Consider the following 14,800-nt stretch of genomic DNA (forward strand, 5'->3'; position numbering starts at 1 on the left):
AGCCATGAAGTGGAAAAGAAGTTGTACTTCTGCAGATTTAAAAATCCAGGTGCCTGCAGTTAGCCAGGAGTAATGGTCTGGGCTAATTCCTGTAAAAAATATTTAAAACAATAGTTTGGATGGAAAGACTTTGGCTCTATAGTAAAAATAGGCAAGAGTTGAGTTTGTAAGTATTTTCTAACCTGACTCTCAGCCTTTTAAATGGTGTGTTCTTCCATAAACCACACTGGAACTTCCATTTTCTTGTTAGTCAAGCCAAATTTATTGTAATCCAATAAGATTTAATAATCATTAGGAACTAATGAATGCCTCAGCACATATAAGTTTGGCAGATCAGAGGCTGCCTTACTTTGCATAGCCTGTCTTTCTTTGACCAACTTGCCATTTATGTGTCAGATTGATGACTGGGGAGTTCTTTAAAACAGGTAATGATTGACTGCTCCTAAAATGAAATTTAAATAAGAACTATCTGCAACAGCCAGTGAGCCAAAGAAAATGGCAAATTTTTGGCTTGGAAAATTGAAGTAACTTGGTGAGAGTGAAGGCAAACAGAGCTGGATTGTCTGTGGGAAGGTGCTGGTATGGTCTGAACAGTCTTTGCAGTTGAAATTAGGTGAGTTGTTAGGTAATTCTTTAGTATTTTTATTATTGACCTCATCAAGCTCTGAATGAACTCTTCTGCATTGAGCTCTGTGGTTGCTTGTATATGGAGAGACCCTTTCTTGTCCGGGGGATTTGCAGATAAGTAAAACATGGAAGAACAGAAGAAAAATAACTCAGGTTTAGAAAAGACTTTCAGTGTAATATTTCACTTGACTCAAGAACTTTGGTTTCTGTGCATGCCCTGATGGTGGGCTGGCTCAGTGGGGCTTGCCCCTGGTACCTACTTTGCACATGGCAGAGATCCTCAGCTGGTTTTCTTAAATTTCCTGCTCCTAGTGGAGCTGCCTAATTCCCAAAGCACTGAAAATGTTGAGGAGGAAGATGCTTCCTGCCTTTACCTTCCTCTGTGCCCTGTTGAGAGGTCCTGCTGTTGGGTTGGGCTGTACAGCACCGAGGTCCTTCCAGAGGTTTTGGACTAGGTTGATTTATCAAAAACAAAGCATGTGAATGAGTCCTCTTTTAAAATGCTTATTCTAGCGGGGATTGCAGTGCTGCCCTTGAACAGTGGCTTGGAGGTCACATGCTCTGCTGTGCTGCTGAGTTCTGGTTTTTACTTTTTGAGGTGGGTGATGTGGAGGTGAAAATTCATCATCCCTACCCTTCCAAGTGAGCGTCCCTACCAGCCTGGGTACAAATGGGACTGGGCGGTTTTGAAAACAGAAAGAAAGCAAAATGTGTTGAATTAGAAAGGGTTCTGGCCGCATGTTGGCATTTTCTCTGGGCGTGAGCTTTCCTGCTTAAAAGCCTTTCCACAAGGACCTTACTTATGTTATTTTGTGACTTCTTGTTGCAAATCACACCCTTCACCTTCAATCTGCTAGAAATGGATTGAACTTTTTCACTCCTCCTTGAAGGAGCTCATTTTTCTGATGGAATTTGTGAAGAAGTGTTGAATCAGACAGGTACACCTACCAAGAATTGATTTAAAATAAGAATAGGTGCACGTGGCCAGTCACTGGCTGCTGTGGCTTGTAGCTCTGTTCTGTTCATGCTTTGCCTGGGATGAGGACATGGCAGAAGAGATGCTATCAGGATCCAGGTGCTCCAAGCCTGTCCTCAGCTCTGTTTTCCCAGACAAGTATCCTTCTAAAACACATCTTCTCCATCTTATGGTGTGGGGATGGTGTGACTCTTCACCTCCAAAGTGGATTGCTGAATTGCTAGTCCTCCAAGTCAATTTAACACAATGGGACCCTTGTGACAAATAAGTGAAGAAAGGCCCCAAAGCAGCATGAATTCCTGTGAGATGGAGGCTTGCTGTCAGTTCTGGAGGGAGCTATAGCATTTGAGCATGTTTGCGCCTGCAACCCGAGAGTTATTGCTGGGCATGGGTGCAGCTCCGTGAGGACAGTAAGAAACCATGTGCCAGGCCAAGTACTTTGAATAACTGGAACTTCTCTTTCTTCTTTAAGGTGAATCCTGGTGGCAAGACACTTGAGGAGAGGCGGTCCAGTTTAGATGCCGAAATCGACTCTCTGACCAGCATCCTGGCCGACCTAGAGAGCAGCTCTCCGTACAAACCTCGGACTCAACAGGTTAGTGGCACGTTGCATAAACACAGAGTGGGAAAGGGGCCAGCATCGACTTCTGGAGTCAATTTGCTAAGTGCTTGGTATTTGTTGTGAGCAGGCGTGCCAGTTCCTCCTGATAGCATCCAGATGTGGCTGTCAATGGGGAGAAGGGTGCAGCTGCTCTGAGGGGGCACCAGCTCAAAAGCTGCTGCATCTCTGAGCAAAGGGCCTCTGATCCCGATTGTCAGATTGCCATGGAGATTGTTAGAAAAATACTCTCAAAAAATGGCATTTCATTCGCCTCAACTTTCAACCAACAATGACTTGTGAATTAAAACTTGCTCACTTCACAAGCACTTTTGTGCTTTTATTTTCTTGCTGGTTTTCTGTTCTGTTAACTTTTGTCTGTCGTGCTGCCAGAAGGATCCAGATATCCGCATCTCACGAAGTGGCTTGGATTGGAGCTCAGCTGTCAGGGTGGCTGTAGCCCAGCAAGGCAGACTGGAATTCACACTTCTCTGCTGTGTCTAGACAAGGACTGCAGGGGTGACAGGGACTTGGCTAATTTTTGTCACTCATCTAGGTAGTGCTTGAGTGGAGCTATTTAAGTTCTGGTGAGATGTCATCTATTTTATCAGAGGAAGTGGTGACACCCCGGTGGCACTTTATAAAGGGCAGTTCTTGAGATCTCATAAAATCATCCTAGATATAGATATGTTTGTGCCTTGTCTTTCCTTCCTAGTCTCATGACTGGTCTCATTTCTTACATGTGTGTGGGTCTGTAGGATGTATGCAGCTATATGTGTGCTGTATTTCTCTTAGTAAAGCCCCGAAAGTCAAAAGTATCAAAGGGATAAGTGAGCAATAGGTACACACCCACTATCCATACAAGCCTTCTCTTTGGTTTGTGTCTTTTTTGGTTGTTTTCATTGCTATATTTCTTTTAAGTAACTGAGAAGTGATATTTTTGGAGCAGAACCAAAGTAGTGACCGGAGTCTGTTTAGATTTGCTCTTGTTCAAGTCTGCAAATGGAGTAAAAGCAGAATGAAATCAGATTTGTGCTCTTCTGAAAGTGTCCCCCTGAACACAGAGGCTCTGATTTTCCGTCCTTTCTGCAGGGACCTCCCTATAAACTCATCTTTCATTTTAGTAGCATGTGCACAGTTATTGCATAAACTTACAGACTTGTCCTTGAAAAAGGCACTAGTTGGGGTGAGTCAGTCAAAAAGTGCAACAATGTAAACCAAATACAATTCAGCCCTTTTCCCAGTGGGTTTTTTGTTGTTGCAATAAATGAGACGAGTTCTGCTCAGGCACTGTGGTGAATAACCCGTGTTCAGTTTGTTTGCATGGGCCAAACACACCAGTGCACAGTGTTACTGGGGAATGCTTATAGAGTCAAAATGCTGCAAAAGTTGGGCAAAAGAGATTGGTGCTCCCCATTTTCCTCAGCAACGCCCACAGTCAGCTCCAACATCTTTATTAGGGACATCTAACTTATGTACCCACTTCATAGAGCATCTGCAGTTTGCTGACAGTGTTGCTGACTGTTTCCTGATATTTCTTCCTTTGAGATCTGGGGTTCTGTGAATAGGTTGTTTTTTCACTTTTGTTTTGCGCCTTTACCATTAAAAGAAAAAATTAAAAATCACAGCATTCAAATGCAAACTTCTTCAGGTTTCTTGAGTATTTGAAGTCAAAGCCCAAGTCTAGGACTTGATCTGACCTCTGAAATTCATCACCCTCCAAGATGACGTGCTCATTCCCATTCATACACATGCTCGTTCCCATAGCTTAATGCCACAACTCAGGTGGGGGCTCTGCAAACTTGCCCCTGCACCTAGGAGCACCTGGATGGTAAGGCTCCCAGGTGCACAACACACTGTGTGTGAGCTGGTGGGCAGAAGAAGCTGAACTCCATCTCTGGGATCAAATCCCAACTTGATTTGTTCGGTCTATCTGATTTTTCAGGATCTCTTGGTTAATATAATGATGTTCTGTGAAAACAGCTACAGCAACTACTAACTAGAGCTGTTAGGAAATGCCAGAGTTGGATGTATCATCTGCTGTAATTAAAAGAGTACTCAAATGAGTCCTTGAAAGGTGGAACTAGAATGTAAAGCTTTGATATTTTCCTTTGTTTGATCTCTACTAAGTATTAAAACTGGTGAGTCATTTGATGGTCTTATAGTAGGATAATAGATTAGGCTGCAAATTGTAAGGTACTTACTCAGAACATCAGCACATTTATTGGATTACACCTTAGCTGACCTTCCCAAATTTATCAGGATAATGGCTGCAGATAGGAAAAAAGAGCTACGACTTGTTTTCAGAGAAGATGCTTTCAGTTGTGCTTACGTGGTTAAAGCATTACAATAATTTTATAGGAATATCTTGCCCTTGGGGATACTCCTATTCTGGAATAAGAGAAATTTTATTGTTAAGTTTCTTTTTTATATTATCTTCAAGACAGTTTTAAAGCAACGCAAGATAAATCGTAACATAGTCCTCTCCCAGCAGAGTAGGAGTGATGGCAGGGTAACAACAAGCATTTTATTTAACATACGCTGCCCACTGGCATAAATCCATACAAAGGGAAGCTCTTTTGATCCTTGGTACAAGTTCAAGATTGCAAAGACACCCACTGCACCAGGAGGTGCCTCTGACACAGAGGGATGTAATGTTTCTCAGAAAGGCTGGGCCAACATCAACCCCAGACAATGTTCCTTAGCCCTTGCTGTTGAGGGCATGGATGAGTATGAATCTCTGCACCATCCCTGCATAGCTTACCTGGGTGTCACTCTGGTAATATTTTTTGTGTGCTGGGCAGATGACAAGGACACTGCCATGAGCTGAAACTGACCACCATTAATAGAAGACAAGGAGAGAGTTTGGACACCTGTGGTCAGCAGTGCTGTCCTGGCATACCTTGTGGTCCTGCAGCTGAGTAGGAAAGCAAAGGTGACCTGGGCTGAGTCCATATCTTGCAAGTGAGTGTCTCTCTGACTGAATCACAGAAGCAGTCAGAAGTGATTAAAATGTAAGCTTTTTCCTTTCAAAATTGCATGTATCTAAAAGCACAGAAAATAACAAGACAAAGTCATCATCTTTAGCCTCAACACAGCAGCATCTAAGGATGTTTTCTGTCATGTGAGGTGGTGTATTTAAAGAATTCAGCTAGAGCTGAAGTTTTAGAAAGGAACTGTGTGACCTTCACCGGCGTGACCAGTTCCAGCCCTCTGGTACAGTAAATTGAGATGGACAAGATGACCAACATATTCTCAAAATTGCCATGACTGCAGTGGCATATGAGGTTTAGCTTGCCTCAGGTATTCTTGGAAGAACTGCAGATGCATTATGAAAAAAAAATCTAATTAATGTTTTCCTCCTGTTTGGTGAAGTTTGGAAGTACTTATGTGATGAGTAAAGTACAGAACTCCTCTTGTGTAGCTGCAGTGTGCTTCTGTGTACATACCACACCTTCTAAATTGCAGTAACTTATTGGAAAGTTCAGAGGCGGAGAACCCACTGTGTCTTTTATTAGTAAAAGACAAGATATTAGGTGCATAATTTCCACGGATGGGAGCAGGGATTAGTCATAAATTATGTGAACCCCCTAAGTTAGAGGCCTAGTGAATGCTGTGGTCATCTGACTCCTCTATTAAAGGGTATTTTCCCCAGTTTTTACCTGTTCTGTTTAAGTCCTTGCGTAAGAGATTAGTGCAGCAAGACCTTAACCAAAAAAACCCCCAAAGCAAACATGCCAAATTTCAGCCCATAAAATAAATGTTAGCATTTTCTAAAAAACAAGAAAACTTTGTGACTCTGGAGAAAGGGCTTCCAGCAGGGACTGTGAAAATGAAATACTGGAAATAGCAGCACACGTAAGCTCAGGATTTTTTGTCCCTGCTGTGAATTATGCATTGAATGCTGATTGCTTTGTCTGGAATTGGACACCTACCTTCTGAAACTCTTGACTTTTATCCCAAATTTCCAACAGAATGTCTGTTGGCAAAATAGCACTTTTTGGGAGGTGTACCTAATAAGATGTACCTGGTCTGATGGTATTTAAGCTTTTTCTAAAAGCAAATGCTCTGTGGCCAATATTTGTGAAGTATTTAAATAGCAGAAAAATCTTGCTTGACCATGCACCACGGTCAAGATGAAATCTGCTTGTGTACAGCTCTCATAGGCAGCTTGATCTGGAGGGAACTGGGCTGGCACTCTGGACACCTGTTCCATTCCCAGCAACCACTGCTGTGCTAAATGACCTTGAATATAGTGTTTCCCCTTTCCTCCTCTCCTCTCAGAGTCTCTTCTGTCCTTGTAGCTTGGCAACCTCTTCAGTGTGATTTGCCTCTTACTCCCCATGTGTGTGGCAGCCTTGGTCTGGGCTGAAGGCCTTTAGGTGATGTGGTTGTGCAAACAGGTGGGGAACATGAAGGCAGAGTTAGGCAAGATATCTAAGGATTCATGCCTGTGTCCCTGCCTCTGTGTCCTTGCCCCCAGTACTAGACATCTGTCATTATCCAACACTTTAAGCCAAAGTGAGCAGTGTTTTGAAGGAAAAGAGGCTCATTCTCAGTGTGAGATACAGAACAATAAAAATGTAAAGAAAATTAAATTAAAAAATCAGTGATACGTTTTCATTAAGTTTCAAGCATACTGGGAAATAATGTCTTGTAATGACTGAAATTTTAAAGGGATTTAAATGTTTGACAGCGCTGGTTATTCCATCACTTCTTTTGACAACCATTTGGGGATAATAAAACCAGTGAAAAGGCAATGGACGTATTTTCTTGCCGAGTGGTGGGACAGGATTGAACAGTTTCAGCTGTACGATGGCAAACCAGAAAACAAGGCAAAATCTTGAGTGCTGAAGACTCCTAGGAGGTCTTTTCCATGTGAATTTCTAATTTTAGTGCCCCGTTTATAGCTGCGTCAGGAACGCACAACTGAGAGTGCGGGTGTTTTATCTTGGTTTATGCAGAGCTGTGTCTCCAACCATGATTAAAGCTTCCTACCCAGCAAGGGGAAGCACATTCCCCCAGCTTTGAGAAAGATCCTTATGATTGCTCTTGGTTTGGGCTGTGAGGCTCTGTGAAAAACAGACCATTGAATCTGGACTCAAAACAGCCTGTGCAAATTTGCTAGTCCAGGCTCAGAGTTGGTTTTATTGTTCCTGGTCTTTGACTAAGCCTGGCTGCTTAGGTTGGTTTGCACCAAAAAGATTTTGGAAGTGCAGTCCACAGGGTATTTTACAAAACCCCAGTTGTTGTCAGGAAGATATTTATTTCTTTTAAGAAAGAAAATTTAGGGGTACAAGCAAATTGAGATTGATTTGGTGGGTTCAGAATGAATTCCTCCCTCCTGTAGCATTTACGTGACAGAGTTTTATGGTTCCTCAGTTATTGGACTCAGGGGGATATGGCTTTTTCAGATGTTCAGTTTGGGCTGAAATAGATAGCTTAGCTTCTGCCATCTTCACATACGATATTTGAGGTAAATAAAAGTTTTCTGTCCTCATTCTGCTGGTCTGAGCACATCTAACTGCTGGGCTTCTGCACAGTTTTGCTAGTCTTCAGTGTCCAGCAGCACAGCAACAGTATCCAGGCAATGCTTTCCCAGTTGCAAAGGGCTCTTTGTATTTGTTCTCTTGAGGTCTGTGTGTTTCAGGTTTTGTAGGCTTTTGAATCTCTTTGTTGTAGGACAGAGGGGCTTGTTGGAAATAAGCTCATCTGCTGAAACTGAGAGGCATCCGCTGTCCATCCTAAAGGGTTGATGACCTTGGAGTAGGACAATCCAGCTAATCCAGACCTTTTGTTCTACACAATGCTTTTCCTGAAGGCTGTGATTGCTGCCATTTTGCTGACTTGGATGGCTCATGTGGACACAGAGGGATGACAGTGGCTCACAGCAGTGTGCCCAGGCTGGCATTGAGCTGGTGAGCTCCAGCCCTTGTAGCAGCATCAGAGGGCTCGTGTAGGCTCACTGCAGGGTGCTGGCTATGGCTGTTCTCAGTGGGCTGTGACCCTTTTGCCATAGTCATGGGCATCAGGAATTGCATGGGCTGTTCTGAAGATGGAATCACCTCTGAGAACTGTGCTCCTGCTTCTGGCTGCAGCAAGCTGGCTTTGTGCTGTCTGGAAAATCCGTGTGGATTACTGAAAGTAGGAAAGGAAGCGTCCCATCTGGAGCAATTTCAGTAGTTTCCTTCCAGCACTCGAAATGCAAAGCCTCTACATCCAGAAACCCTTCCTCCTGCTGTTCTCCTCTCCAAAGGCAGAGTGACATTCCCACCCCATGTGGGTGGCATTTGAGGTGGTCCCAGGGTTGGAGCTTTCTGGGAGGATCACTGCAGGTGCGCTGGCAGTGAGCAGCACATCTGTCCTGCCATCCCTGGCATGTCTGTAGACAGAAGCGTGCACAGGACGGGGATGTTCAGCCATGAACGTGTGAGCTGGGAGGCATAGCCAAGAGATGATTTCATGTATGTTTGGATTTGGTCTTTCTCTGTAAGAAGGGAAACCTTCCTGCAGTCATCAGCTCCAGCCGGTGCGTGCGGCAAACTGACACTGCTCTGATTAGCAGATCCCTGAATTGGTTGCATCTGCTGGTATGTATTAAACCTTAATCCTTTTGATAAGAGCATGTCCGTAAAGATTTTTAAAGAAAGTTTTCTGAGATCCCAGATTATCAGCCTGTCACAGATGAACAGGATAAGAGTGACCTTTGCAGGGTATTACTTCTTCCTCTTGTACTATCATCAGAGTGAAAATAAATCAGCACTACTCCTGCTGTTTCTTTTTCTGATATGTAATCAAGTTCACAGAAATATCAGTAAGGTTTTCTTTTCCCTTTTTCCCTTTCTCTTTTTCTGCATCCATTTTTGTTTTCTGCCTACTTGTTCGGCTAAAGCTTTAGATGACAGCTAGTGTTGGATATATTGGACTTTAAAATCTGTGCAGGCATCTCAAATTTGTGTATGGATAAAGATAAACATTTACTTTGGGAACAGTGATAAAAAGCAAATAGTACTTCATAATTTGGTCGTTTTCTCATTCCACATTTGTGATTGTTTTGCTGTGAGTGGTTGAGAGCTGGTCTCTTATTCTCTAAAGGTCAAGGCCTTCTACCTATTGTTAAGTTTTGTTTTCTATCTTTTTCCCCACAATGGGACTGAGCTGCTGTAAGCCATCATCTCAGGAAGCCTCTCATCATTTCCCCATCCTTGCGTTTTGGCACTCACTGTGGCTTGGCACTCTCCTCAAAGGGCCGCGGCGCACTTCACGAGCTGTCCGTGTGTCCAGCCAGCAAAGAGCAGCTGCCTTTGGGGCAGGAACCTGTGTTTTGTTGGGACGCAGGCTCTGCTCGTGTTCTTGCATGGGTCGATGCATCTGAGTGCTTCAGTGGCATCAGATTCACCACCATGACAGCAGCCTGTGAGGTGGGGAAGTACACTGGCTGTCTCATGGGCAGGGGAGGAACCAGGGCTCTGGGAGATCAGATGACTTGGTTTGTGCCTGAGTCACCAGAGGAGCTGAGGCCACACTCATGGGCACCCTGTCATGGATTTATCTTCATCTCCTAAGCCATGGGAGTGGATGGGCAGAGCATGTGTGAGAACACCCCCTGCCAGGGAGATTGAAAGAGGTCTCGGGTGTGGGAAAATGCATCTATCTCTGTCTTGCAGTATGTGAACCAAGCAGGGAAAATAAAAACCCTTGTTTCTTCTGTGGGAAGGTGTTGCTTGATATGCAGCTACAGTTTTGTGATTTCCAGTCAACAGTTTTCTTGATGCAATGCCTTGACAGCAAACCTACAAGGACTCAAAGCCTCAGGCCCTGAAAGTTGTAGTTTCCTGGATCTATATCATCACTCTCTGATCTCCCAGCACTCCAGAAGTGGGAATCTGTTTTTCCCACCTGCATACGGCTGGAAGTTGAACTTAGTCCTTTGGCACAAGGCGTTGATTTCCCCATGTGTAGCAGCCACTCTTCTGCCCAATGCCTGCCAAGGAAATAACTGGAGCATTTTGAAATGAGCACACAGTTGATGAATTCTTCCTACCCAGCACCCATTGGTGTCCAGCAGTTGGCTGCTCCCCACATATGGATTGATTTCTTTGACCACTTTTATGTGGGTGTGGGAGGGGTATCCGTGTGAAGAGCTCTGTGGCTGGGGAGGATGGGCCCAGATCCCTGTCTTGGGGAGCTGCAGGGAGGTGCTGCTGTCCTTGCTTGGCCCATGGGGTGGCCATTCTGCACACGTGCACAGCGAGCTCCAAGCCTGCTGCGTGTCTTGCAGGCAGCTTGAACTTTTGCTCTTCCAGACTGTGCTGTAACCAGGATCTCTGACCTGGAACATGGATTGTTTGGCTGCAACACACAGACAAATGCCAAGGCTAATACTAGGGGGAGAAGGGAAGCAGGGGGGGGGCAGTCAGGAGAGGTAACAGATGAGAACAGGAAGGGTCAGAGTCCGCTCAAGACGCAAGTCCACAAGTCCATAGGAAATCAGGCTTCCTTTGCTCTGCTCTCTATGGTTTCTGTTCCTTTTGTGTTGTGTTTGTCTCTTCTGCGCACAGGAGGAACCAGCTGCGTTTCCCTCCCTGCTAGGGAAAGGAAATAGTTCAGAGCCAAGGGAACAGCACAGTGGCTTGTAGAAACACCTGCATGGCAATACCTCACTTGGGACTTTGCTCCCACTGTGGACTCTGCTGGCCATATTCCCCAGGCCATTTCCACCAAAGTGGAAGTGATGACTTTGTGATTCATGCATGACACTCACAGCAAGGAGGGCATTGCCTTGGTGTGCCTTCAAATTGCTTCAAATCTATCCAGAAACCATTGCAGGTGTAGATCCTGTTGATGTGAGTTCTTATGGAATTGTTCTCTTTAGAAAAGGAGGGCAGCTGCCTTCTGCAGTGGTAGTTTCTAAATACAGTTGGAAAGGTGAAGGCTCAAACACACTGGGAAGCCCTGGCATTTAAAGTATGGCTTTTATGAGCTTGTCCTTGTAAATTACTGCTGCCTGCTTGCAGGATTGCTTGCAACTTTCCATGTGCTTATCCTTGTTGTGTCCTGAGGTGGGAAAAGTTTGGTTCTTTTGTTCTGCAAATGGAGAACTGAGGCACAGAGAGACCTCACAGCTGGTTGTAAAACAGGGCCTTGGACAGACATCAGTGACATTCTGGGGTAGTGTTGTCACTCCCTGGTCCATCCTGTTCTCTGTGGTCTGTTTTTCTGAGGGTCTGCCCTGCCAGAGAGGGAAAGACCTCTCTCTGGAGCCCTTGCTGGCCATTCCAAAGGCAGATCAGGTCTAATCACAGCCTCATTTCAAGCTGGGCCGCCTGTAAGGACCTAGAGCTCCACAGAAAAGTGAGACGTGGCCGTGCAGTTTCTACATCAGACTCTGGTACCAGTGTGTAAATAAACCTGATCCATTTGTAGCCTGAATATGTCTCAGGATTGTTCCAAGATGTTCTAGTTCAAACCCTAGTTCATTAAAGTAAGAGGCAGAGGCATCTGTGAACGGTTTGAGAAGCAGTGTATATATTTTTTCTTATTGATTGCCTTTTGCCTTCCTGTCTGGAACCTTTCGAGAGATGACTGTGATGCTGAAATGCATTGTCTCTTTCTGTATATTAAAGCTGCCTAGGCTAAAAAAAACCCCAACCCACATCTAGCCTGTATCTGAAAGCCATGAATTGATAGATCCTTGCTATAGCTCTTCAAGTAACTGTAAATTACTCCAGGCTGTTACAGTTTCATTGTAAGGAAGTTCCTTCCTTGACTCAGACTTCTTTGCATCACAGTAAAATGCAATTAGGTGACGTACTTATTGTGGCTTGGAAGCGATTACAATTCTCTCAGCCTTATGTTGTCAACTTTTGCTCAATAGCAGGCTTGTGGACTGTGTCACTGTGCCTGTGTTAGCATATATTATCACCATATGGTGTTTCAGTAGTGAATAGGAAACTTCTATGAGTATGTAAAAGAGGATGAAATGAAAAAAAAAAAAATTACAGTAAGATAAAACTAACATGCTGCTTCACTGCTGAAAGTTAGCACTCTAACTAACTGCTGTTTCTATGGGAAATCAATAATGTGTTGGTCCAATGGGTATTACTGTCTTCCCCCATAGATTTAAAAACAAAAACTAAACAGAAAAATGACCTGGCCAGAAGAATGAGATTTTGAAGCAGTTATAAATACTTCTGCCAACGTTTGCAGTCTGGTACTGATTCCTCGCTGCCCAAACAAAGTATTTGGTGTCTTACGATGAGTTCTTCACTTGGAAGGAAGTAGTTTTGTGTGCATAAGTACAGTAAGAGCAAGGACAGGCTGTGCAGTTTGCATGGCGTTATGTGTAAAGACAGGTAGGATTGTTGCAATCATCTCACCTGATTGCCAGCACAAGCCAGGTCAGAGACTTTGCTATCTTGCCATAAGTAGCACTGTTGTTACTCTTTGGGTTGACAAGAGGCTAAGTATGTTACCCCCTCTGGAGTGATTTGTAAGATGTCGATGAGAACCCATTCCTGTCCCAGGCAGCTCAGAACCATGAAAAATTGTCATCTTGTGTACCAGCAATCACTCCAGTCATCCTGAGGTCTCAGGCAATTCTGATGTCTTCTTCCAAAACCATTAACTTGTGATCCAAGGAGAATTCAAGAAAGATGGGGAGGCACAGTTCTGTATCAATCCAGCAGAAAGCCAGGATGCACGCACAGCTTCAAGCTGTGATTATCAAGAGGGGAAGAGAAGATGCTGGGGTTGATTACTGTGCTGGTTTGCAGAAAGATCAACTGTGCATTACATGGAATATCTGTGCAGTTAAGACCCTTTTACAGTCCTAAAAAGTGGTAGAAAAACAGTTGTTCAGCTGGACTTTTTTGAGCACTGTGTCGTTCAGTGGGGAGATAGTACAGATATTGTTTTGAATTATATTTAATCTTTTTCTGGAAAGATTTTGACTAGAATCTGCATCAGCAGCGCATGTCCAAAGTGCAAGACAAGGGATCTGGCTGTGGAAAAGGGTTACCACAAAGATCACGGTGTTTTATGAGGCCCTGGTGACAGAGATGTGCTACTGTGCTTGAGACAGCACTCTCTGCTTCCTGAGAAAAGCTGTGGAGATACCACACAGAGGATGAATTTTTAAGTGGCTCTTTTGGGTAAATGTAGATCACTGTTAGGTATTGGAGGTATTTGGAAGAGCCAGAGCCAGCACCTCAAAGCAGGACTGTTTAATACTGGAAATCATCAGACTTTCTGGCAAGACTTGCCTTTGACAAGACTTGGCTTTGACATTGTTGAGTAATGTGGTCATTTCTAACTAATGGCAATAAAACTTTAGGGAACACCTGCTGTTTGGATATTGAACATATGTGTGCGTGCTCATGTAAAATCACAAATGCAGGCAGGTCTAGAAAATACAATTTATATTTGGCCTCTTTCCTACAAATTGTATTTCAGAACACCTTAAAGTCTTCCTGTAAATAAAATTGTTTCAGAATTGAGCTCATTAATGGAGAGAAGGAGATGAGGTAAGGCACAAAGACAAAGGAGGAAAAAGGTGGCTTTTGTTTTGTTTAGCAGGCTTTTTAAAGTCAAAACATCCATTTGATGAATTCAATCATTTGCTGAATGTACTCAGTGATTTCTCAGGAGGACATATGGACAATCTCAGGAGACTGTCTGCATGATCGGAGCTGCATGGAGCCAAAAACAAAATGATGGGCTGATCGCTTAAAAAGTATAAATGGAGGGAACATCTGAGGATCTCTGGCTGTTTTCCTTATGAGGCAGTGCTGGATTATCCCCTATAATCAGTGCTTTCGCCAGCCCAGTTTCAAATAAATTAAATGTAAATATCTCATTGCTTTCTTTGGGTGATTATTCCAGACAGAAATGTATACAGCTGCTAAGAGCTATTTGACTTCAGCATTTCCTTTCTTAATTTAATCTCTTTGTTCTGAGTGACACTTCATATATGTGTCCATGCATATGTCCTCGTACCATATGGATGCATTCCACGTCTACACATACGAAGTGCGAGGAGGTTGAAATTCCCCAGCACAGACAGAGCTGTAATAAAAGGACTGACAGACTGGGTCTGTAATATGCCTGACCTGACAATTAAGCAAACTTATTACCATGTCAGCCTGCCAGATGGATCATCTACTCATGATGTAACGTGTGTTGCTTCTTGAATGTATTGGGAGTGCAGTTTCCTATTTTATGTTTGTTGAGCTGAGAAAGGGAGAGGGAAGAGACAGTTTTATTTGAACTAAACCCACTCGTTTTGAGTGTGTTTAATGATAGCAATATGTGACAGATAAAATAAAATCCTAGGCCCTGGTCCATGTTTATTTTAATTTCAAGAAATGGGGAGAGATGGAAGAGATAAAATTACAGGCTAAAAATGTCTCTTGATGTAAAATAGCAGCTTGAGTCCTGGAGGGGCTTTCCTTGCTGCACCCTGCAGGGTTCTCAGATACATTTGTCAGAGCTTTGCCGGGTAGGTATTTGGGGCTTTGACTATGAGAAAAGTCAGGTTGGACTGATTTGCATCAGTTTTATAATTGTTTACTCTTAGCTTATTAAAGGTAGTAAGGCTA

At 43.7% G+C, this 14,800-nt stretch overlaps 1 protein-coding gene across 1 annotated transcript in view; it reads left to right on the plus strand.

Annotated features, from left to right (window-relative positions):
* Positions 1–14,800, plus strand: part of LOC104687932 (LIM domain containing preferred translocation partner in lipoma) — a 334,159-nt gene that overhangs the window by 165,769 nt on the left and 153,590 nt on the right. The window contains 1 exon segment of the mRNA XM_039556675.1: positions 2,076–2,198. Coding sequence (XP_039412609.1) covers positions 2,076–2,198 — 123 coding nt within the window.

The sequence above is a fragment of the Corvus cornix genome, chromosome 9, assembly GCF_000738735.6.
Source record: "Corvus cornix cornix isolate S_Up_H32 chromosome 9, ASM73873v5, whole genome shotgun sequence".
In the NCBI taxonomy this organism is placed as follows: Eukaryota; Metazoa; Chordata; class Aves; order Passeriformes; family Corvidae; genus Corvus; species Corvus cornix.